A 25879-nucleotide genomic window follows, 5' to 3' on the forward strand; every position below is an offset into this window, starting at 1 on the left:
TGGAAGATTTTCACCGTTTGATATTATGTGGAGCTGGGAGGTCTCTTGTGGACCAGTGTCCTGAAGTTGGCTCTCCCACCTCAGAGGCACAGCACTGACTCCGGGCTCCTCAATTTGGGATGATGTGTTGTCTATTCATGTATTCCGCAGATGCAGGGTACATCAAGTTGATTGTGGAGCTTTAATCCGCTGCTTCTGAGGCTGCTGGGAGAGGTTTCCCTTTCTCTTCTTTGTTCTCACAGCTCCTGGGTCTCAGCTTTGGATTTGGCCCCGCCTCTGCGTGTAGGTCGCCGGAGGGCGTCTGTTCTTCGCTCAGATAGGACAGGGTTAAAGGAGCAGCCTCTTCGGGGACTCTGGCTCACTCAGGCCGGGAGGGAGGGAGGGGCACGGAGTGCGGGGCAAGCCTGAAGCGGCAGAGGTCGGCGTGACGTTGCACCAGCCCGAGGCGCGCCGTGCGTTCTCCCAGGGAAGCCGCCCCTGGATCCCGGGACCCCGGCAGTGGCGGGCTGCACAGGCTCCCGGAAGGGCGGTGTGGGCAGTGACCTGCGCTTGCACACAGGCTTCTTGGCGGCGGCAGCAGCAGCCCCAGCGTCCCACGCCTGTGACTGGGCTCCGCGCTTTCAGTCGCGACTCGCGCCCGTCCGTGGAGCCCCTTTAAGCAGCGCTCTTAATCCCCTCTCCTCGCGCACCAGGAAACCAAGAGGGAAGAAAAAGTCTCTTGCCTCTTCGGCAGCTCCAGAGTTTTCCCGGACTCCCTCCCGGCTAGCTGTGGCACATTAGCCCCCTTCAGGCTGAGTTCTCGCCGCCAGCCCCAGTCCTCTCCCTGCGCTCTGACCGAAGCCCGAGCCTCAGCTTCCAGCGCTGCGCGCCCCGGCGGGCGAGCAGACAAGCCTTTCGGGCTGGTGAGTGCCGCTCGGCACCGATCCTCTGTGTGCGGATCTCTCCGCTTTGCCCTACCCAGGTATGTGGGGAGTTTCTTGCCTTTTGGGAGGTCTGGGGTCTTCTGCCAGCGTTCAGTAGGTGTTCTGTAGGTGTTGTTCCACGTGTAGCTGTATTTCTGGTGTCTCTTTTTTTTAAATAATGGTTTTAAGTATTAATTTGATATAGTGGCTAAAGTAATATGTTTCTGGTCTTTATATATTGAATTTCAGAATTCTTTAAGGGTTTTGTATGTGACCAAAGCAGAAAAACACTACTGCGTTGAAATAGTGAATCTTAGCAGCTGAGCTGTTGCTCCTCAGCTCATGTAGCTCTCAGTAAAGAGCATTCTGTACCAATTAACCTGACCCACTGTGTGCCAAGAAACTGTTCTTGTTAAGTATCTGATTGGAAAATGAATGCTTATATTCAACAGAACTCATTTTAATGAACATATTGTAAAAAGTTTTATATCATGTAGAAAACATACAGAAAGAAGTGCAAAGAATTTTTACGTGGCAAATTTTTATACGGCAAACTACTGCCTTACTTATGTAAGGGGAGTTTGTTGATAAATACATTTTTGGTTTGAGAAAAAAAGATGCAGGCTGAGCTGAGAAAAGTGATTTCTAATAACAATTCTACAGATGTGCAATGGGCTGGAAGTTTGTAGGGTGGAAAAAACTGCCTAGAAGTCACTGCTCACCATAGAGCCTCAACTAGGTGAGGGAGGGAGACCCAGGATCATCTCAGCCCTCTCTGGTTGTGTTTTAGCTGCAGCAAGCAAAAACTAAGAAAAAGGTGCCAATGACTACAGAAACAGGATGCATTAGTCTGATTGCTACAGGTTGATAAACCTTAAGCATTCACTGAATTGCAGGGGTCATTTATGCAGCTTAGAACATATTTGCTGTGCCTTTTTGGTGAAGTTTCAGAATTCTGTGATGAAATAGAATACACAACTTAAAATTTTAAGCTCCTCAGCCACTGTAAACAAAAGAATGGTTGGCTAGGAAAAAATATTTGTAATACATGATAAAGGGTCAGTGTCTCTAATGTACAAAAAGCCACAAACTGATAATAACAAGAATCAACTCAATAGAAAAATGACTAAGGCTATGAACAGGTAATTCATATAAAAGAAAATTCAAATATAAAAATATTCTCAATGTAGTCAAGGAAATTAAAGCATTAATGAGATGATACTTCTACCCATCATTAACAAAAACTAAAAAGAGTGGTAATATTCAGTGCTGGTGAGGATGCAGGGAAATGACATCCAAACATTGCTGGGGAGAGTGTGAACTGCTACAATCCATTTAGAAAATGATCTGACACCACAGCAATCAGACAAGAAAAAGGTATCCAGATTGAAAGGGAAGAGGTAAAATTGTCATACTCAGATGACATGATTCTGTATATAGAAAACCCTAACTGTCCACACAAAAACTACTAGAACTGATAAACGAATTCAGCAAGACAGCAGGGTACAAAAATACCATACAGAAGTCGGTTGCATTTCTTTACACTAACAATGAAGTATCAGAAAGGGAATGTAAAAAAACAATACCTTTCAAAATTGCACCCCCAAAAGTAAAATATTTAGACATAAACCTGACCAGGAAGGTGGAAGACATACGCTGAGAACTATAAACCATTAATAAAGGAAACTGAAGATGATTCAAAGAAATGGAAAGATATTCCATGCTCTTGGATTGGAAGAATTAATATTGTTAAAATGGCCATATGACCCAAAGCAATCTACAGATTTAATGCGATCCCTATCAAATTACCCATGAGATTTTTCACAGAACTAGAAAAAATAATCCTCAGGTCTACATGGAACCATAAAAGACCCAGAATTGCCAAAGCAATCCTGAAGAAAAAGAACAAAGCAGGAGGCATAACCCTCCCAGACTTAAGACAACACTGCAAAGCTATAGTAATCAAAACTGTGGTACTGGCATGAAAAGAGACATATGGATCAGTGGAACAGAATAGAGAGCCCAGAAATAGACCCAAACACCTACGGTCAATTAATCTTTGACAAAGGCAAGAATATACAATGGGAAAAAGTCTCTTCAAGTGGTGTTGGGAAAATTCGACAGCCGCATGTAAATCAATGAAGTTAGAACACACCCTCTCACCATAGATGAAAATAAACTCAAAATGGCTTAAAGACTTAAGCATAAAACAAACCATAAAACTCCTAGAAGAGATCATAGGCAAAACATTCTCTGACATAAATCGTACCAATGTTTTCTTAAGTCAGTCTCCCAAGGCAATAGAAATAAAAATAAACAAATGGGACCTAATCAAACTTACAGGCTTTTGCACAGCAAGGGAAACTATAAAAAAACCTGAAAAGACACCCTACAGAATGGGAGAAAATGTTTGCAAAGAATGTGACCCACAAGGGCTTAATTCCCAAAATATACAAACAGCTCATACAACCCAACAACAAAAAATGACTCAATCGAAAAATGGTCAGAAGTCCTAAATAAACATTTCTCTGAAGAACAAATACAAATGGCCAATAGGCACATGAAAAGATGCTCTACGTTGCTAATTATTAGAGAAATGCAAATCAAAACTACAATGAAGTACCACCTCACACCAGTCAGAATGGCCATCATTAAAAAGTCTACAAATAACATGCTGGAGAGGGTGTGGAGAAAAGGGAACCCTCCTACACTGTTGGTGGGAATGTAAATTGATACAGATACTATGGAAAACAGTATGGAGGTTCCTTAAAAAACTAAAAATAGGATTACCATATGATCCAGCAGTCCCACTACTGGGCATATAGCCAGAGAAAACTGTAATTCAAAAAGATACGTGCACCCCTGTGTTCATAGCAGCACTATTCACAATAGCCAAGACATGATGGACATTTGAATGGATAAAGTAGATCTGGTTCATATATACGATGGAATACTACTCAGCCATAAAAAGAACAAAACAATGCCATTTGCAGCAACACGGATGGATCTAGAGATTATCATACTAAGTGAAGTGAAGTAAGTCAGAAAGAGAAAGACAAATACCGTATAATATCACTTATATGTGGAATCTAAAATACGACACAAATGAACCTATCTACAAAACAGGAACAGACTCACGGACATAGAAGACAGACTTGTGGTTGCCAAGGGGGAGGGGGTTGGTGGAGGGATGGAGTGGGAGGTTGGGATTAGCAGATGTAGGCTATACTCAGATATATAACTGAATCACTTTGCTGCACAGCAGAAATTAATACATTATAAATCAACTATAGTTCAATTAGAAAAGAAACCAGAGAATTCGTTGAAAACAGGAACAAATGAGATTAGCAGAGTGCATAACACACTGTAGATAAGAAATAAATGTTTACTGTATTGAGGGTACTAAAGAGTACTCTAAGAGGTACACTGCCTCCAACTTGTCAGATTTTTTAACATTTTCATAATTATTAAATGAGGTGGTAAAGAATTTAAAAAAAAGTAATCTGACAATGTCTATTAAGACTAAAATTAAATAAATCTTTTGACTTAGTCATGTACCTTTTGAGGGAATCTATCCTATAGGGGAAAAAAAGGTAGTTGCATGTAGGATATGTATACTCAGATATTTAAGGCAGCATTATCTAAGGTGATGAAAAGTTGGAAATACAGAAACTGTACTTATTATGGTAAATCCACACTTAGAATATTATGTAGTTCTTGAGAAGCAGACCTGGAGGGATGCCCATGAAATATTTCTTGAGAAAAGCAATTTCAGAGTAATTGTGCACTACATCCTCACCTCACCCCGCACACTGGGAATATGTGTTTGTATACATTTGGGCATGAATAAGGGTATAGAAAGATAAAAACCTGGGAAGTTCACATTGGTGATTTCAAGGAGTGGAAGGAGGTGGGAGGATATTATGAACTCTTTCTTTATACATCTTTGGATAGTTTCTCCCTTTTACCACAATCACACACACACACACACACACACACACACACACACATATACATACATACATACATACATATATATATATATATTTTTTTTTTTTTTTTTTACTAAAAAAAGAATATTCTTAGAGGTCATGAAAGCCCTAATCTGAAGAAATGTTCAGGTAGGAAAAGAATAGGAAGCCTCAATCTCAGAAACATCTAAATGTTTGGAAGGAATTCTGGTGTTTTACCTTCCCTGTAAGCATCCCTCTGACTTACCAGGGTTAAGGTAAATTCAGCTATTTCAGTTCATTTCCCCATTTCAAAATATTTCCCTTGGAATCTTTATAGGCTAGGGATTTTCTGAAAAAAACTATGGGACTTGTTAAGGTCAAATGATAAATCCTGGTCAGGATAGCACAGACCACTCACAAGGCTGGGCCTGCCATAGAACTGTCACTGTAGCCTGAAGTGTCTCGGAGAGAAGGCTCATCCTGTCAGTTCTGCTGTTGCTAAGAACCCTTGAGCAAGAAAGACATGCTACCTTCTTTGAACCTTGGTTTAACAAGTGAGGATTCTAAGATTCATTTATGTCCAAAAAGCAGTCCTGTGCTTAAATTGGCTTTGACAGGTGATCTTAAATATAAATCTATTCTTTTTTTTTCTTTTTTTTTAAAAATTTATTTATTTATTTATGGCTGTGCTGGGTCTTCGTTTCTGTGCGAGGGCCTTCTCTAGTTGTGGCAAGCGGGGGCCACTGTTCATCGCGGTGCACGGGCCTCTCACTATTGCGGCCTCTCTTGTTGTGGAGCACAGGCTCCAGACGCGCAGGCTCAGCAATTGTGGCCCACGGGCCCAGCCGCTCCGCGGCATGAGGGATCTTCCCAGACCAGGGCTCGAACCCGTGTCCCCTGCATTGGCAGGCAGACTCTCAACCACTGCACCACCAGGGAAGCCCTATAAATCTATTCTTAACAGGTTGGTTACAAGGAGAGTGGGGCAGAAAACAAATGGCCTGTTTTAATTCTTTAGGTCAGTGACTCTCAAAGTGCTTTGACATGGTCCATAGTAAGAAATATATTTTGCATTGCAATCTGGAATATACAAAGGAAAAGTTTTATGAAATACCTTTACTAAATGTACCTTTACCTAAGACACTTTATATTCTATTTTTTATTTTTTAAGAAAATGCTCGTTGTGATCCCTACATTAAATTCAAGACTCACTGATGGGTCATGGTCTGCAGTTTGAAAAACACTGCTTTAGGTCATGCATGTGGCAAAGTACATTATGAAGGTGGAAGAAAATCAGCAGAGCCTGGCAGTTGGGTTTTTGTTTTGGCAAGTCTGTAGACATTTTTTTTTCTGTTTCTCTCTCCCCACTCCCACTCCATCCATTCCCACCCTCCCCCCGAACTCCCCCAGTTGACAAGCCCTCAGGGAAGCCCATGGAATCTGCCCCCATAGGATCCTAAAGTTTAAAGGAAAAGATTCCTGAGGCTAATTTATTCCCTGGTATGTGCGTATGTTAGCTGGAGGGATAGGCAGAGCAAGGACTGAAGAAATTACTCTCTGTCAAGATTGGTCCTGAAGGTCACGTGCCCTGGGACGCTTGGGTCACCCTGGCTTCTCATTGTGTATCCCTAGAGAACTGCACAGAGCTTTTTATGGATATCCTTTGGAAAAGTTGTTCCTCACCTCTCCACCCCCTGGATCAAACCAGCAACCTCCAAATAAGCAATGAGGAGCATAAGCAGCTTTTGCTGAAGGCCAGGAGGAACATATCCACCGGCTGCATTTTTGCTTTTCACTGCTCCTGCCTCCCCTTTTTAAAAAAATAGTTTACGGAGGTAAAATTTCATCCCTCCCTTTAACAGACGTTCTGGCTGTAAAGGACAGTAATAGCACAGCTGGTGTCATCTCTGCCCACCCCCCAGCCCCAGGGAGGTTCCAGAGTCACCCTGACACCGTTCCTGCCAGACGGCCACATGGGGGACCCGGAGGTTAGCAGGTGACCTAGCCTGGGTCAGAACCCTTCAGTGGGAATTCTACAAAGCAGCAGGGAGAGGAGGCGCTTTCTTTCCTCTGGGGTCTTTAAACATTATAATGTGACCTTGGAGCTGCCAGTGACACTATGGCCTACAGCATGGAGGAATCTTTCTGAAGCAGAAGGAAAAAATGATACCCTTACATTGAAAGCAAAGAGCCAAGAGTTAGACTTCTGACCCCACAGTGCACCTGGATCCAGCTGCCCTTGAGGCTAGAAACGTACCCCCCCTCCCTTTTTTTTTTTTCCTCTTTTGCCTAAACTAGTGTGAAGTGAGTTTCTACAACTTGCAACAGAAAGAGTTCTGACGATGGGAGCCAAAATCCCTCCTGGAGTTCTAGAAGTTGCTCCTCTGGTCAGACACCAAGCAAACAAGATAATCAGGAGAGACCACCATCCACCTTAGAGCTTGCTGGAGAAGAAAAGCACCTGAAAAGGGGCTTCTTGTCATGCCTTTTAACTGAAACTGTATTTCCCTTTTGTTAGCATGAGTTTGATGGTATTTACCCCACAGACTGTTGTGAGACTTAAGTCAAAAGGTATAAGGGCAATAATGTAAAATAATGTACAGTATGACTGTAAAGTATTACTTGATCTGGCAAACAAGTGTTTTCTCTTCCCTTCTACAGACACACTAAGAATATGTTGTCTTTCAAATATGAAGACAGCTATACAAGATAACCGCTCCTCAAAGGAAAACATGTTCAGGAACAAGAGCTAACATCTCCTGAGTGCTAATTACTTACCTGACAATGGGCCAAGTGATGTAGCTGGGTTACTTTATGTAATCTTTACAAGAATTCTATGCCATGTTCATGTGGAGGAAAAACTGAGACTTAGAGCATTGTTTTTCAATCTAGGGTGGCTTTTCCCCCAGGGAACATCTGATAATGTCTGCAGGCATTTTTAACCATCACAGTGGTGTGTGTGTGTGTGTGTGTGTGTGTGTGTGCACATGCGCAACTGCTACTGGCATCAGGTGGGTAGAAGCCAGGGATGCTGCAAAACTACTTACTGTGCACAGGGCAGCTGCCACAACAAAGAACCATCTGGATCAAAATGTCAACAGTGCTGACGCTGAGAAATCCTGGCTCAGAGACAACCCAGCCAACCCGCCCAAGGAACTCACAATCTTAACTTGTAACAGTGTTACACTGTGACACACATGCACACACACACACACTCACATATGCACACACACACACACTCAGAGGGTGGGATGGGTGTTTAGCATCATAGTTCTTCCAGCTCCTAAGGCTCCCTGCTCAGGGACTGCTAACAAAAGCAGGGCAGGGACTATTCTGGAGGTCAGTAAAATTGTTTGATAGATCCAGAACAGGTGTCTGGAAGACTGTCAGAAGGCCTTGAGTTTAAGGAGCCGCAGGCACTGGACTGGCTGAGGACTTTAGGCTATTACTACCCTGTGCAGCATAAGAGGAGCCGGTCAATCTAGGGTAGCTTCTGAAATCTGGGCCACTGACCTTGTTCCAGATGAGGACAGGGGTTGGGATTCCGATGACCTCACAGCTCAAGTACACCTGGGCGCCAGTGACATTCCAGATATCCTTGGGGGGCGTCACGATGGAGGGACCTATGAGAGGGCACAAAGTCACACCATCCTTTTAAGCAGTCTTTAACATCCGTCAGCGTGCTAGTAATCTGTAAGTATTACTAGGAAGTAACTACCTCATTATATTTAGGAGGCTATCCCCTCTGTTGATTACGTGAAGCCAAATTCAAAGACCAGAGTAGCTTACCCCAGCCACCAGCGGGAGTTTAGGCTATTCTTTGGTGATGCATACATCTTGACAGTCAAAAGACAATTAGGAAGAAAAACATATTGCTTACTAAATTTTCTTCTCCCACGAATCATGCTTAAATGAGTTTTAATTTACCAGCTGTTTTGCTTATCTGCGACTTTCCAATTAATACAGTGAAATTTTACTCCCCAAATAGTTAATGTTTCTCTTTTTTATATACCAGTATTTCTGTTTGGACGGGAGGGGCAACAAACAACCACTCCTTGGTTAATGTGCTGGACACTCAGCACATCCACTGCTAATTCACAGTGCCTGGTTTCAGGCACCAGGGGCCTTCAGAAAGTCTGCATTAGAGGGAAGGAGAGCCAGGAGCCTGGGGTGACAGCGCACTACTTCCAGAACCGAACCTGGCCTGAACCCAAAGCTCGACGCCATTGCTTCAAAGAATAAGTTAATTATTCCCTCTGAATTTCAGCTCTCCGCTGTCTTGAGTCTTCCAGCTGAATAAAATATCTAACTTTAGGGTCATCTTGCATCACAGTCCTGGGAAAGGGACAACCTTCCCTTGGGGCCTGGAAAGTTTTCTGGCATAAGCAGCATTCAAAGCGCATGAAGTCTCCCCTTTTCCAACAGGCTATTTCCAGCCCACGATTAACTTCTTGAAACAGAAAGGAAATGATAACAGCATGTAAGATTTTTCCCACTCATCTAAAGTATTGGAAGCTGATTTTTTAAAAATCCCTCAGGGTAGTTTTATTTTTCCCCTTTGTCAGAATGTGCAAAACAAAGTTTTGAAAGCTCTAAATATATTTCGTGTTTCCTTCCCTCTAAACCCTAGGTCTGAAAGGAAGCGTCTATCTTGGCCAGGGGTCTTGGCTTTTCTGTGGCAAACGTGGATGTGGTAAGCACAGCGGTGCTGTGTTTATGTGTGTTGCTGGCTCTGTCTCCGATGCTTCCTCGTCTGTCCTCACCAACACAAGGCCCCACAAAGGGCAGGGCTGGGCCTCACTGCATCCTGGGCTTCCTCCAGGGCCCTGGGACCCCAAGAGCTTGGACACCACAGAACCGGATCTGGCTCACCTCTGAGGGCCCCGAGAGACTGTCCTCCTTCCCACACACGGACTTGGTGGGATGACCTCAAAGCTTGGGGGTTCTCAAGGGAGTGTTGAGAAAAATACACCAGTGTTCAGAGATTGGAGGGGCTCGGGAACAAAGCTGCCTCTCACGTAGCAAAACCACAGGAGGAACGCAAGATTCCTGTGAGATCTGAGTGAGTGCCTCAGCCTTGTGACAAACCACTTATTTCAACTCGCAGCCATCTCTCTATAGGCAGAGCAGGAAGTAGAGTTATCCATCTTTGCCAGGGGCAGATTCTGGAGAGCACACGGAAGAACTCCAGCCTAATTTTCTGTCACACATCTTGAAGACATGCTATGGATTCCTCTGACAGCCTAATTTTTTTGTTTGTTTGTTATTTTTTGCGGTACACGGGCCTCTCACCATTGTGGCCTCTCCCATTACGGAGCACAGGCTCCGGACGCGCAGGCTCAGCGGCCATGGCTCACCGGCCCAGCTGCTCCGCGGCATGTGGGATCTTCCCGGACCAGGGCACGAACCCGTGTCCCCTGCATCGGCAGGCGGACTCTTAACCACTGTGCCACCAGGGAAGCCCCGACAGCCTAATTTTAAAACTAAGATATTCTTTTTTAAAAATTTATTTATTTATTTTTATTTATTTATTTAGCTGCGACGGGTCTTAGTTGCGGCACACGGGATCTTTTGTTGCGGCATACGGCTTCTCTCTAGTTGTGGTGCACGGGCTCCAGAGCGTGCGGGCTTAGTTGCCCCACGGCATGTGGAATCTTAGTTCCCCAGCCAGGGATCGAACTGGTGTCCCTTGCATTGGAAGATGGATTCTTAACCACTGGACCACCCAGGAAATCCCAAACTAAGATATTCTTTATTTATCTTATTTATTTATTTTTGGCCACACTGCGTGGCTTGCAGGATCTTCCCTGACCAGGGATTGAACCTGGGCCACCACAGTGAAAGCCTGGAATCCTAACCACTAGGCCACCAGGGAAGTCCAAAACTAAGATATTCATAGTTTTAATATAGTCTGATTTATCAAAATTTTCTTTTATGATTAGTGCTTTTTGTGTCCTGTTAAGTTTTTTTTGCGTAGCCCATGGCCCTAAAGATCTCCTGTTTTCTTCTACAAGCTTTATGGTTTTACCTTTCACATTTAGGTTTGTGGTCCATCTTGAATTAATTTTTGTGTATGCTATGAAGTAGAGGTCAAAGTTCATCACTCTCTCCCCAAAGGACAACCGATTGTTTTGGCATCATTTGTTGAAAAGACCATCCTTTTCCTACTGAAAGTGGTGCCGTTGTGGTAGATCCATTGATCATATATGTGTGAGTCTTCTTCTGGATTCACTGTTCTGTTCCATTGGTCTATGTGTCTATCTTGTACCAACAAACATGGTATGATTTAGAATTAAATGTAATAAAACTGAAGCACTGAATGGAGAACAGATCTGTTTTATCTCCCTGCAATCCTCTCCTTATTCCATGAAGCAGAACATTTCAGGAGGAGCAAAAATTCTTTAAAAACATCTGAACCTACCCAGGAACACTCTGAATGAGAGCCATCCCCAGGGCATTCAAGATTAGAACGAATCATTCTTTGAGTTCCTCTTTCTCTCTCCCAACTCTTGAAATACATATAAAACCTCGGGTAGATGGGCTGAGTCAATACTTGGACCATCCCGAGAACATAGATAATTTTGTCGATTCTGCTACCAGGCAACACCTAGAATTCAACAAGATTTGCATCCACAAAAATCTGTGTTACTCACTGACCCCTGTTGAGTTGATGGGGTGGAGAGGCAAAGGAAGGGCCATCAGGACCAGTTTGCTGCACAACATTTACAAAACCCCTTGCTACTTCAGATGTCCTTGAACAAATGTTGACCCACAGAGACACCAAGTGGACATGTTCTGTATGGAAGTGAAGGAGGGTGGAAATATGTGGGGCTGATGTGATGGCAGATCCAATGGCACTGCACCCCACCCCACCCTAAAGAACCACCAGCCCACAGACTCCAGTGACAAGCAATGTCACTGCCCAAATCACCTCAAATGGCATGTGTACCATGCAGCTCAATTCCTGAAGGTTCTGTTCTACCTCAGGAGAGCAGTTGACAAAATGACTCTTTACCAAAATAATTTCTAAATCTTTCCACGTTGCCTTTTTTCCAAGAAGGCCAAAGCAGATCCAGAATTATTTCTGTTTTTAAGGATAAAATAACTTTTTAGTTCATTCTGAGCTCATTTTTGGGCAGAAAGCTCAAAATCAGCCCTTGAGGCCAAGCCAAGGGTAACAACATTGCCATCTAAATCATGCACAGTGTTTGGATTCCACTTAAAACAAGTCACAGAGTATTTAAATGTATAGGGACGAACACCAGAATAGGTTCAATTATTTATTTATCCTTGCTTTTGTTCCAGTAAGGACTTCAGGCTCCACAAACATCTGTCTAGCAGACATCCTGTACAGATTAACTGCCCACTGCCTCTCTCCTCTCCTTCCCCACTGTGGACAACTCCAGGCAGCAACCAAGCTGTCACAGTGATGTCTGGTGGCTGATGTGAGGAGAGTCCATCCCAAGACTTTCCCCACCTCCAACTCACCCTATCTTTCTGTTTCACATGAATGTCCCCAAACCAGGCTACTCCATGTTCCATTCTTACCTAACTCAATTCTCATTCAATTTCATTTGATCTTTCTCAGCCCTCTAAGTTTGTTTTCTTGCTCCCTTATTTTTTATAAGTCTTGCCTGGTAAACTTAGGTGGTCCCTTCCTTTTAATCAATCCTTGAAGAGAAAGAGGGAGAAAAAGAAGGGAGGAAGGGAGGAGGTAAAGGAGAAGGAGAAGAAAGAGAAAGTAAAATAAAGAGAACCAGGTCCTGAATGAAACTGTGTAAGGAAGAAGAAAGTTTTAAGTTTGGAAGAAAACTAAAATTCAATTTAAGGAACCAGTGTCACCTTAAAACTACCTGGAAGGAGTCAGATTCTCCTATGGAATGCCCACCTAAGTCTACATCCTCCCCCTCAGACACTCTTAATTAAATTCTAGACAAATGACCCACAGACCACAGATTGCTTATTCAATTATAACCTAAAATTAGCTATGGTCTGAAAAATCACTAAAGATATAGAAAAGGAAGAATTGTCGATGGATTTAAATTTGGAATATTTCAATTTGATTCTGAAGAGGTAAAGGGCAGTTCTCACAAAACACACAAATGTCATGAGAAAAAGACCCTGAAATAGAATTAATTTTGAACTTGACAAGAAATTGATTCAAACTGATCTTACATAAAATTGTAGGAGAGGACAGAGTTAAAATTTGTTACTGATAAAAAGCATGGGAATAATATAAAAGAAATATGTGAACAATTTCCTAGTCTCTTACAGAGCACAAAACACTCTCCAGACATGACCTGAGATGCCCTCACCACGTTACCATTAAAACAAACAAACAAACAAAAATACCCAAAGCACTTTTGGGAAGAGAACACTTGGCTCTGGATCCTTGTCTACTGCTTATAGCCAAGAGACCTTGGACAAGTCACTTACCCATTTATACAGAAGAAACCAGGGCAGGTCTAAGAATTTTCTTTTTGGGTTGGAAGTGAATGTACCCATCATGAATGTGTCCTAGAGCACAGTCATATGGCATCTTTGACATCCATGAAGTTTTGAGGCTCCACTGCCTGGTTCTGGGAGCTCTCATTCCCTACAAATCAGTCCAATGCACCACGTCATCTACCTAAATGCACTGTACATGACTCATAACAAAGTTCATTCTCCCAGTGATGAAAAAAACAGAGCTTTATTATAAAGGTATCAGTGGTTACCTAGTTAGCCAATTTTTTAATCTGGAAAAGCTGCACAGAAGATGTTAGGAGAGGTCATGTTTTGGAGCTAAATATACATACTCGATTGAATCTGGGAAATGGTCAAAAGTCAAAGTCTCCTTAACAGTCAATTTTTGTTCAATTTTGTTGATATCCTATTTAACCACATTTTTCTTCATTGTTGCCTTCACTTTCCCCATGATCTCTCCCATGTTTACCCTACAAATTCACTCTTCTTTCTTATTTCTACCAAATTCTCTGCTCCTAGCATTCATGCTCACTCTCTCATTACATGCTTACTACCACTTCTAGAACCTTTGCTTATGTTGATGTACTTGCCTACTTGGGATGTCCTCCTTCCTCTCATCTATTATCTATGCCCTACCCTTTTATTTGGAGCTCTAAGGCTGAAGTTTCATCTCCTTTTTGACTTTTTTTTTTTTTTTTTTTTACAGCTCCAGTTTGCACTTATTTCTTCTCTGAAATTTTGTTGAGTTCAGAGTTAGTGTTACATAGCTTAGTGCATCATTATTCTCTAGTGCTTTCCTTAGCAGGGCTAATTGAAGATGCCAGTGTCCTGATAGAGTCATAACTGAGCCAGAAACTCTGGAATCAGATGTACTTCGTGTTCATTGGCAGGAGGGACAGACCAGATTGTATGTAGTGGGAAAAGGGCAGCAGTAAATTCAGAACATAACACGACCAGTCCTACGGAGCTAAGAAGATAGCCACGACCTTGAAAATATACCAGTGTACACATTTGCCAAGGTACCTAACCAAAGTGGTGCTATAGTCACTTCTTATTTATCAACTGGAAGATTATTCACTGTGACTTTCTTTAATCTTCCACTTGACTTCCTCTTGACATAAACAAGGTTTCTTGGCTTCTGCCCACTCAACAACCAATTTGTATACAATCAGGGATGTAAAGTAATTTAAATATATATTAGCCAAGAAAGTTCCAGTGAGAAGGGTAGATCTGCTGTGGGGAAACGATCATCAATCAACCTCACATCAAAAACAGGGTTTCTGGGGCTTCCCTGGTGGTGCAGTGGTTGAGAGTCCGCCTGCCAATGCAGGGGACACCGGTTCGAGCCCTGGTCTGGGAAGATCCCACATGCCGCGGAGCAACTGGGCCCGTGAGCCACAATTACTGAGCCTGCATGTCTGGAGCCTGTGCTCCGCAACAAGAGAGGCCGCGATAGTGAGAGGCCTGAGCACCGCGATGAAGAGTGGGCCCTGCTTGCCACAACTAGAGAAAACCCTTGCACAGAAACGAAGACCCAACACAGCCATAAATAAATAAATAAATAAATAAGCAAACTGTCAACAAGTAAAAATAAATAAACACTATAAAAAAAACAGGGTTTCTACAATATGCTGGGTTATATTATTCACATTATAGCTCTCACTGAGTACTTATTAACATGGCTAAGAGAGTCGAGTATAAAGACTTCTCCAAGTTATGGTAGATTTGCAAACCACACTCATCTTGTCTCTTAATGATGCTGGGTCCTAAAATAGCTCACAGAGAGTATGTGCATTCATACCAAAAAAGGAGGGTTTAAGAACGAAGTGAGACACCACATATGGAGATAAAGAGTTCAGACAACTTGGCAAAAATCCCCAGATTGGATTCCGATAACACATTGAAGGGAAAAGCACCAAACAAAAGTACAAAATGGGAAAAGAATAGTAGGAAGGCACTATGGCCAAGAGGGGGAAGGGGATGAAATATGTGGAAACTTCCTGATATTAAATAAACGGAAGCAGGAACTGTATGGCTAATTAAAGGGCAGAGCCATCTGCCAAGGCAGGTCATTTCGGGAACTTCTAGAGGTGCGGTGATACAGCAAATGACCTTAGGTATGAGAATCTGGCACACAGTCTCATGGGTATCAGTTGAGGACAGTAAGGGCAGGAGAAAAAAGTACTAAATCTTAAGCACCATAGGCCAGATTTAACTTCAGGGTTTTTGTTTAAGGCAAAGTCATCTCGTTATGGTTGTTACTGTTGGTCATTTACATTTTAGTGTGAGTGAAGACCCAAAAGTTTATAATGATGGAGTTCTCCCAAACACTGCTGGGGGTAAAAGTATGTAAGAAATGCTTCCTCTTTTTTGGATACAATATATTGAGGTGGAATGGGGAGGTTTAACACATATAGACTGAGATTAAAATGCTAGGAAGGTAATAGACTGCTCTACCACTTCTGAGTTATGTGACACCGAACAAGTTATTTAACTTTTCTCAGTTTATTCATCTGTGAAATGGGATAATACCTAAGTCATTAGATTTTCAGAAAGATCAAACAAGATACAGCAGTTAGCACAGTAGCTGGCATGGGGTAAACACTCAGTAAGTATTGGTTACTGCTTTTATTTCAAAGTAAATCCTCACGACTGGAGCTAATACAAATTGCTTCTTCAGAGAATGGAGATGACACATCGTTTGGAGCTGGGGTGGCTGGCGAAAGGAGCTGGTATCTGAGCAGGCCCTGAATTTCAGAAGTAAACTTTCTCTCAAGGAGGGTTTTCAACTTCAGAGACCTGTCTGAGCAGAGGTGTGGAGGCAGGAAAACACCAGCTGACTGGTGGAACAGCAAGCACCCCAGTCCGCTCAGGGAGAGCATAGCTGAGATTCGGGTGTGGAGCACAGTGGAAGGAGGAGGGGGGGTCACTTTGTGGTCCATTGCGTCTCTGAATGTTGGAGAGATGTGATTCAAGTGACATTTCAGGAGATGACTTTGGAGGCCTTTGCAGCAGGACTGGGACAGGGTGGGGATTAGAAGCCTAAATCAAGGTGGTAGCAATGGGAACACAAAGGAAAGAGGCAGACTTGAGAGATTATTCAGGAAGAACCAACACTACCTGGGAACTGACTGGATGTGGGGAAGAGGGAATGAGTCAAAAGTTGTGGGCTGGGTAAGAGGAGGCTGCGACACCATGGACAGAAGCCAGGGTGTCTGTCTGAGGAAGGCCTTGGATCGGAGGACGGGGAAAGGATGAGGTTGGGCTTAGATTTGTGGATTTGGGCAATGAGGAGGTGCCGAACCCCACAGAGAGAAAGGAAACAGACTGGGGGACAAGTGGTACCAAGGTAAACACTGTCAAGTTTACACTTTAGCCCTGGCAGGCTGGGTTGGGGGTTCCTGGGTATGGAAGGAAGACAGCTTTGGCTCGCTTTCCCATGGACAGCTTCTCTGGAGGGAATTCCATCAGCTCGCTGCTGACACCCAGCCCATTCTCACCCCACCCCATCCCAGGTAAAGCAGGGAAGTAGACAGCTAAGACACTGCTTAGCAACCAGCCACTTATCTGCAGGGGCAGTTCGTCTGAAAGTAGACTGTCCAGTATGATGCAACCCTGGTAACGGCATACACAGATCTTGTGAATTACACTTCCTGGCTGACAGCTAGTTATCTCTGGGTTAATGGGACACCCCATTTTGGCTCCAATCTTTGATACTGAAAATCTTCCTAGAGTGTATTAACCTTTTTTTTTCTGTAGTAGATATCATAGTATTCAGAATGTCTTTCTATGACTGTGACTCTTGCAATGTCTCAGAAGTATCATAAGTTTGAACTGACCATGGAACATAAAAAGAAAGTTGCTGTTCCTTATAATTTGTTGCTTGCAAACCAATCTCTTATTTGATGATGTCTTCTTATTCTTTTCCCCTAACAAGTATGGACCCAGCACAAAATGATAGAATAATAACCAAAGGTCTGACTCCAGGCTGAGGTTCCCACCCACAGGTGATTCTGGTACATGTGGTCTGGGGTCATCCTTGGAGCAACACTGCACTAGGTAAAATAAATCCATGAAGGATTTAAAGCCAAGTTCAGATGTGTAAGGTGGAGAGATCACTCTGGTGGCCATGTGGTGGCTGAGCTAACCTGGGGCTGTGTCAGCAACATCGCCAAGGGATGAGCTCATGTATCCGGCAAAGCTCCCACGGAGCTGGAATATCTAAAGTACCATCACAACACCGGCATAACTGACGTCCACACAAGTTAAATTAGCAGGCTACATTTTTATGTGGTTTGAGCATATGGAAGAACTGACTTCATACAGAGTACCTTTATGAAGGGAAACTCCCTACTTATGTGGGTGTATCTTGTTCATGCTAATGAAAACTTGGAAATACTTTTTTTCCCCACATTTCATGGGCCTGTCCTATCTGGACTATGACTCACCTTAAATCCAACACGTTAAAATTTTGGGTCACTTTTTCCTATTCTGCAAGCACAGAACTGGGTGGGGAAGTTTCCACAGGAGGGCACTTATTGCCAGCTGATTCTGAGCTTCCTAGAAACCCAGAGTGCAAGTTCCCCCAGGACACTTCATCTTTGAGTCCTTGCCTTCCCTACACACCCCCAGTGCCTGGTGTCGTCAGGCATCAGAAGTGTTTCCTGAGCTGAGCTGTGAGCTGTAAGGGAAACTCCTCCAGAATCTGGAGGCTCACCCACCTTCAAAGCTTAGTCTCTGTCCATAGGACCTGAGCTGACTAACAAGGGATGTAGTCCAAAGAAAGAGATGCTCTTGAACCCTGCCCCTAGGGGGAAGGATACGAGGGACTGCCAAGTGGCCTTCAACTTCAGGAGGGCTGGACTTGCTAAGCCTAGTGCCTAGAACATTTTGGAAAGCTGAAGAAGGCTGAGGCCTGAGCTACCAGGAGGACCTGGGAGGATGCTACCGTGATGCCACTTCTGCTGTTCCCTGTCCACTAGACAGCCCGGGCTCCAGGGAGCTTCCTACCTGGGGTCTTTAGTAGAAGACTAAAGTTCTTCAGCTCCCTGAGAACTAGATAAGTCCTCAATTCCACTTCATCCAAGGAAGAGATTTACATTGTAGGAGGCCCAGTAAATCCCTCAGGCCAGGCTGACCACTCTGGAAACAAACTGTGGGGATTGACAGTGCAGTACCGGGTCACTCTTTTAGATTAGGAATTATCAAAAAGAGGAGATTTGTTCAGTTTCTGGAAGATTATGCAGGTTGGAAGAGAGCTTGCAGAGGGGCATCTGCAGGAATAACAGGCACCAGACACACAGCCAACAGGGCAAGCTCCAGCCACCCGGGAACCGGCCTCTAGGAAGGATGCTGTCTTGCAGTGGCTGCCAATCCTGGCTGCACACTGGGCTCCTCTGGGAGCGGTTAACTAGTACGCAGGCCTGGGCTGCATTCCCAGAGTTTTGCGTTGGTCTGGGCGTTGGTCTGGGTGTGGGGTCTGGCACTGGAATTATTTTTTTTCAACTCCCCAGGTAGAACCACTCAATTAAAACAGAGTGAAGTAAGTCAGAAAGAGAAAGACAAATACCGTATGCTAACACATATATATGGAATTTAAGAAAAAAAAAAGTCATGAAGCACCTAGGGGTAAAACAGGAATAAAGACACAGACCTACTAGAGAATGGACTTGAGGATATGGGGAGGGGGAAGGGTAAGCTGTGACAAAGCGAGAGAGTGGCATGGACATATATACACTACCAAACGTAAGGTAGATAGCTAGTGGGAAGCAGCCGCATAGCACAGGGAGATCAGCTCGGTGCTTTGTGACCACCTATAGGGGTGGGACAGGGAGGGTGGGAGGGAGGGAGACGCAAGAGGGAAGAGATATGGGAACAGATGTATATGTATAGCTGATTCACTTTGTTATAAAGCAGAAACTAACACACCATTGTGAAGCAATTTTACTCCAATAATGTAAAAAACAAAAAACAAAAACAAAAAACACGGCTTCAGAGCAGGAGATGCTCAGATGACGAAGACAACACCAAGGTGGAAAGTAAGAGAGGAGAAGAGGAGGACAGATCTGGAGAAACACTGCTCCCAGGTCTTTTCAGGGAGAGGCCGAGGACACTGGGAGGTGCAAGCATTGAAGGAGAAGAGAGGAAAGTTCCAGGAGCTGGAGTGAAGGGTATAGATACCCGATAACCTTCTTATTGTTACTATTATCGTTCTAGCTCCATGGGGGGTATGGTGGGCCATGTCTGACCTCCCCCCCGTTTGTCACAAGCTTTGAGTTGCCTGCTCTCAGAGTCTCAGTAGTTCTCCTTCTATGCTGTTTTCCATTTTCCTAAAATAAAGCACTTGGTTCACATCCCCAGCCCCGCCCCTGCCCCTCTCCTGCCCTCAGAATTCCTACACTTGATGGCAGTGCCAGAGATGGGGCTCTGCGTCCGTCTGGAGTCTGTGGGTCTCATTTAAGAGCCCACTAAATCCGGACCCTTTGCCTTTGCACATTTAGAGTCAGATCGCCTCCTCTGCTAATACGCGTTCAGCTCGGCTTTGCGAGGGCCTGGAGCCGCATTAAACACAAGGGATCTGTGTGAGGCACAGCCCCCTCCGTCCCCCGCCAACCATGAACACAGTGCGGGGCATGCCGTGACTGTGCCTGTCTAGCATTTTTACCCGGTGATGTCTTTGCCCATCAGGCCCCAGTCTCTACAGCTCTCATGGTTACAGTTGCCTCCTTGGCCCCAAACCCCAGACATTAATCAGCCGCGCATAACGGCTCCCCCTGTTCTTTCTCAGTGTTTTCCCCTCCTTCACTTGTGCCCTCTGGTTATTTTCTGTACTCCTCTGTGATCTCCACAGACTTGAAAGCTCTCAGCTATTTACCCCAAGTTTCATCCTTTGTTTATCTCTGCTTTGCTGAGTGTTCTCAGATTTCCTCCCCACTTCCTAGTAGGATTTAGGTTCCTTCTCCCATGTTCTGCACTTTTCTAGCACTGTCCTCCAGGCTCAAACTGGAACAGAACATTCCTCTTACCCATGGGCTAATTCTTCTCATGTGCGTCCTGAGTACTTACTACATTTGTTACTGTGTACTTGCTTTGTGGACATACTGTGTGTTCCCAGTATAACAAGACATTCTTTCTGAGTGCTGAAAGGAAATTCACATTACAGAAGGTGCTAGATGTGGGTGCAGTGGACCATCTGAGCTTGGAAGAGCTAGATTGTTCAAAGAGGCTCAGAAGTGCCAAGTAACACTGCTCTGAAAATCAGGGAAATGGGCAGGTCTCTGATCACGGGGGAAGAAGACCTCTCTAAGAGGAACTGGGGGACTTTGAATAAGGGTTTTGTATTTTTCATTAATGAGGCAAGTCTTGCTTGCTCTTGTTGGGTGGAGGTTGACCTGGAGCCCACCCTGCTGGGTGTAAGCTATGAGAAGTGGGAACCAGACTTCCCTGGTGATGCAGTGGTTAAGAATCCGCCTGCCAACGTAGGGGACACACGTTCGAGCCCTGGTCTGGGAATATCCCACATGCCGCGGAGCAACTAAGCCCGTGCGCCACAACTACTGAGCCTGTGCTCTAGAGCCTGTGAGCCACAACTACTGAAGCCATGCGCCTGGAGCCTGTGCTTCGCAACGAAGAGTAGCCCCCGCTCACCGCAACTAAAGAAAGCGCACGCGCAGCAACGAAGATCCAACACAGCCAAAAATAAATTAATAAATCAATTAAAAACAAAAAAAAAGAAAAGTGGGAACCAGGTAAAGGAAAGCTATGCTACCTCATGGGCGAGTAGTTACCCCAGAAGGAGGGTCTCTGGGGGCATAAAAATGCTCTTTGCTGCTCTTACTGGTATTTATAGGACCAGACAGCTTTACTTTGGCATCTTGATTATTTTCAGACAGTGATTATTTTTCTATAATTAGTGGTTCTTTTTCTTTTCTTCTTTTTTCTTTTTTTTTTTGAGTTTTGTTTTCCTTGAGTTGTTAATTCCTTTTACAATGCAGGGAAAAAAGGGGCTCTCGTGGTTTCAATAGTAAACTGGGTTTGAAAGTTTAAGATACTGCATCTTTACAAGGACTTGGAGCAACTGCATGTGAAGTGTGCTATGGGGCCTGTCATCGAAACAACCTTTCCCTCTGCAGGTGTTTCTTCTAGGGCAGCCACCAGCTCCAGGCTTGGAGATTCTATTTTTCTGTTTAAGTAAAGGAAAGTAATTTCCTTCCAGAGCAGTAGCCGGGATTTCAGACTGGGCACCTCTTTAGAGCAGCCATGCATAAAAGCAGGAAACTCGTTCTTTACAAACTTGGGGAAGAAAATGTCCATGATTTTCCCAAAATTGACATAGAACCTGCGCTTTATGCCTCCTTAGTCCTTGCCTTTTGGGTACATTCTCAGGGGATCTCTCTAGCAAACGTGTGACCCCTTTAGCAAGCTGGGGGCTTCAAAGATGAGGCTGGTTCACAAGGGGGTGATGCCTGCTCTGCCTGTGAACAAGGGGTGGAAAGCAGCCCAGACTTACCTAGTCCATGGGAAAGGATTATGGTCTCAGAGCCTGTAAATCAGTTAAACTGACACTTGAAGAGAAGAAAGTAGACTCAAATAGATAAACTGAGACAAGACCCCCGGGACAAGCATGACACTGGTAATCACGAAACCTGCTTCCACCCACACATCCACGGGCCTCTGTGAAAACACAGTCATGATCTCTGCAGCTGAGAGAGCTTAACCTCACTCACAGACAGCTCTGAATAATGCTTTGGAAAATAACAGCAGCATTTTAACCTACACAGCAATAATGAGGAATAACAGATCCACAAATACTCCAGTGTCAGCACTAGATAGCTTTCCCAATGTCATAACATGCTCAGACAATTAAAGAACGGATATTTTTGGAACATACTGATCAAAAGATGTAAAACTGGGCTGGCCAGGGACTTCCCTGGTGGTCCAGTGGTTAAGACTCTGCGCTCGCTCCCAATGCAGGGGCCCCGGGTTCCATGCCTGGTCAGGGAAGTAGATCCCGCATGCCACAACTAAGAACCCACATGCCGCAACTAAAGATCCGACATGCTGCAACTAAGACCCGGCACAGCCAAACAAACGAATAAATTAAAAAAAAAAAAAACTGGACTGGCCAGTGGTTTAATTCCTATTAGTTAGGGGTTATCAAAAGAAAAATGTCATCTAGTCATCATTAATATTCATTTCCTATAATGAGAGCACTAACTTCTACTGTTGCCTAGATGAAGTTACTCCTTAAGGAAAAATCCCTATGGAAAAAGGTATAAAAGTTGAGAAAGGGGCCTCCCTGGTGGCGCAGTGGTTGAGAGTCCGCCTGCCGATGCAGGGGATATGGGTTCGTGCCCCGGTCCGGGAAGATCCCATATGCCGCGGAGCGGCTGGGCCCGTGAGCCATGGTTGCTGAGCCTGTGCATCCGGAGCCTGTGCTCCGCAACGGGAGAGGCCACAGCAGTGAGAGGCCCGCGTACAGCAAAAAAAAAAAAAAAAAAAAAAAAAAAAAAGTTGAGAAAGACTCACAATGAAACTAAATTGAATTTTAGCATTGTATGGCACTAAGCAGGTAAAAACAAGGAGTGGCTTAATTCATTCAGGTCCTCCACAAACTAAGTGCTGTGCTGGGTGACAGGAGGAATGGAAAGATGATGGGGTTGGACTCCTATCTGATACGGATTTAGAATCCACAAAGTGTAGACTAGAATACAAGTATAGAATCAATTATAATATCGAAGGAGTATGACTGGTCCTATGATATAAATATAAAAAGCATTCTGACTGAGTAGGTCAGAACTGAATTCATGGAAGAGGAAAAGGGCTTTCAAAGTTAAAGGCAGTGGGTGGGGTTGGTAAGGAAATTCCAAGCGAGGGGGTCAGCCTGCTCAAAGAGGTGAGATGTCGCTGTATGTTGGCGTTAGGGTTTACAGCCCACAAAGAGTTTTTATACCTATTACTTCATTTTGACTTTCCCAACAATCAGCTAAGCGAGTCATTTTACAGATAAAGATATTGAGGTTCACTAATGTTCAGTGTCTTGTGCAAAGTCCCCAAGCCTGGGAGTGGTGTGTCCAGGACATGAATCTACGTTTTCTGAGTCCAAACCCAGAGCTTTCCCTAGGCTCCTGTGGTGCCTCTCTACACAACCCAGTATTGCTGAAGTGTCCCTTCTTGCTTTGTTTTGTTGGAGGGTGAGGGGTTTGGAGAGAAGGAAAAGATGTCTTGAGAACTGGAGGCCAGACTAGTTTGCAGCGGTTTTCAGTGTCAAGGCAAGGAGATTAGGTATGTCTACAAGTTATCAAGAAGAAAAGAAAAACAAGATAATGAAAACATTAATGTCTTTTGGAGAAAAGATTACACAACTGTGAGAATCCTAAACAGTGGTCATGGCTCACCATTCACACTCCGGCCTGAAATGTTTCAGGGGTATTTTCTGAGCAGCTCTGGGTAAGCAGTTTGGACTTGTAACCCCAAACAGGTCAGAATTATCCTGCTCATGCTGAATGCTCAGCAGATGTTAACTCTACCACGACCACATAGTTAGAGTCCTACCACATCTTAGAATAAAACAGTCTGAGAACGCCAGTCCTTTTCGTTAGATTTGAATGGTTTCAATGAATGTTTAATGGGAAAATCAGTATTTGAAAATATGCTTCGTGTTTTGTTTTGCAAATCATTAAGAAGATGTCATCTTTTTAGAAAGTACCTTATATAGGCAGGAATCCTATGAAAACTTTATTTTTTTATTTTTATAAATGTATTTATTTATTTATTTTTGGCTGTGTTGGGTCTTTGTTGCTGCACGCGGGCTTTCTCTAGTTGCGGTGAGCGGGGGCTACTCTTCGTTGTGGTGCGCAGGCTTCTCATTGTGGTGGCTTCTCTTGTTGCAGAGCACGGTCTCTAGGCGTGTGGGCTTCAGTAGTTGTGGTGTGTGGGCTCAGTAGTTGTGGCTCGCGGGCTCTAGAGTGCAGGCTCAGTAGTTGTGGTGCACGGGCTTATTTGTTCCACAGCGCATGGGATCTTCCCGGACCAGGGCTTGAACCTGTGTCCCCTGCATTGGCAGGCGGATTCTTAACCACTGCGCCACCACGGAAGCCTTTTTTTTTTTTTTTTTTTTTTTTTTTAATAGAAAACTTTAAAAGTCAATGTTAACAGTTAGTAAACATTCCTGGGCAGAGCCAAACAATCCTTCTATTACTGAAAATGTCTCCTCTTTGGGCTTAGATATGCTTCAGATTTACATCTTCATCTTGAGAAAATATTTAACTGCCAGAAAGGGGAGAAGGGTTCGAAATGACTACATTTATTTAAACTATAAAATCCAGAATAAATAAGATCTGGCCCTGAGTATGTTCCCAGCCTCCTTTCTTGCCTTGTCGCTCCTGAACTCTGAGCTCCAGCCATAATGAACTTCAGTGTTCCTCAAATGTGTCCTGCTCTCCCTGGCCCCTAGCCTTTGGGCATGTCATTCCTTTTCCTGGAACATTCTCCCCATTTCCCATTCCTCCCCATCTTTGCCTGGTTAACCCCTAGATATCCTTTAGATCTCAGTTATCTTTTTGTTTGACAAACCTCCCTTGACGTCTTTCCTCATCCCCCTTCCCCCTGTTTAGAATGGGGGCCTCCTCAAGAATATACAATGGGGAGGACAGTCTCTTCAGCAAGTGGTGTTGGGTAAGTTGGACAGCCACATGTAAATCAATGAAGTTATAAGAAACCCTCACACCATACACAAAAATAAACTCAAAATGGCTTAAAGACTTAAACATAAGGCATGATACCATAAAACTCCTAAAAGAGAACATAGGCAAAACATTCTCTGATCTAAATTGTACCAATGTTTTCTTAGGTCAGTATCCCAAGGCAATAGAAATAAAAGCAAAAGTAAACAAATGGGACCTAATCAAACTTATAAGCGTTTGCACAGCAAAGGAAACCATAAACAAAAGAAAAAGACAACCTATGAACTGGGAGAAAATATTTGCAAATGATACAACCAACAAGGGCTTAGTTTCCAAAATATATGAACAGCTCAGACAACTCAATAACAAAAAAACAAATAACATGGGCTTCTCCAGTGGCGCAGTGGTTGAGAATCTGCCTGCCAATGCAGGGGACACCGGTTCGAGCCCTGGTCTGGGAAGATCCCACATGCCACGGAGCAACTAGGCCCGTGAGCCACAACTACTGAGCCTGCGTGTCTGGAGCTTGTGCTCCGCAACAAGAGAGGCCGCGACAGTGAGAGGCCCGCGCACCACGATGAAGAGTGGCCCCCGCTCACCACAACTAGAGAAAGCCCACGCACAGAAACGAAGACCCAACACAGCCAAAAATAAATAAATAAATATAAATTAAATTTAAAAAAACCAAATAACCAAATTGAAAAATGGGCAGAAGACCTAAATAGACATTTCTCTAAAGAAGACATAGAAATGGCCAAAAGGCATTTCAAAAGATGTTCAACGTTGCTAATTATTAGAGAAATGCAAATCAAAACTACAATAAGGTACCACCTCACACTGGTCAGAAGGGCCATCATTTAAAAAAGTCTATAAA

General features: G+C 44.0%; 1 protein-coding gene across 1 annotated transcript in view; it reads right to left on the reverse strand.

The window, feature by feature from the left end:
- The window catches only part of IGFBP7 (insulin like growth factor binding protein 7), an 84971-nt gene that overhangs the window by 9476 nt on the left and 49616 nt on the right, over positions 1-25879 (reverse strand). Inside the window, exon 2 of the mRNA XM_082630918.1 lies at positions 8369-8478. Coding sequence (XP_082487044.1) covers positions 8369-8478 — 110 coding nt within the window. The remainder of the gene's footprint in view (positions 1-8368; positions 8479-25879) is intronic.

The sequence above is a fragment of the Mesoplodon mirus genome (assembly GCF_964341445.2).
Source record: "Mesoplodon mirus genome assembly, chromosome: 2".
Classification (NCBI taxonomy): domain Eukaryota; kingdom Metazoa; phylum Chordata; class Mammalia; order Artiodactyla; family Ziphiidae; genus Mesoplodon; species Mesoplodon mirus.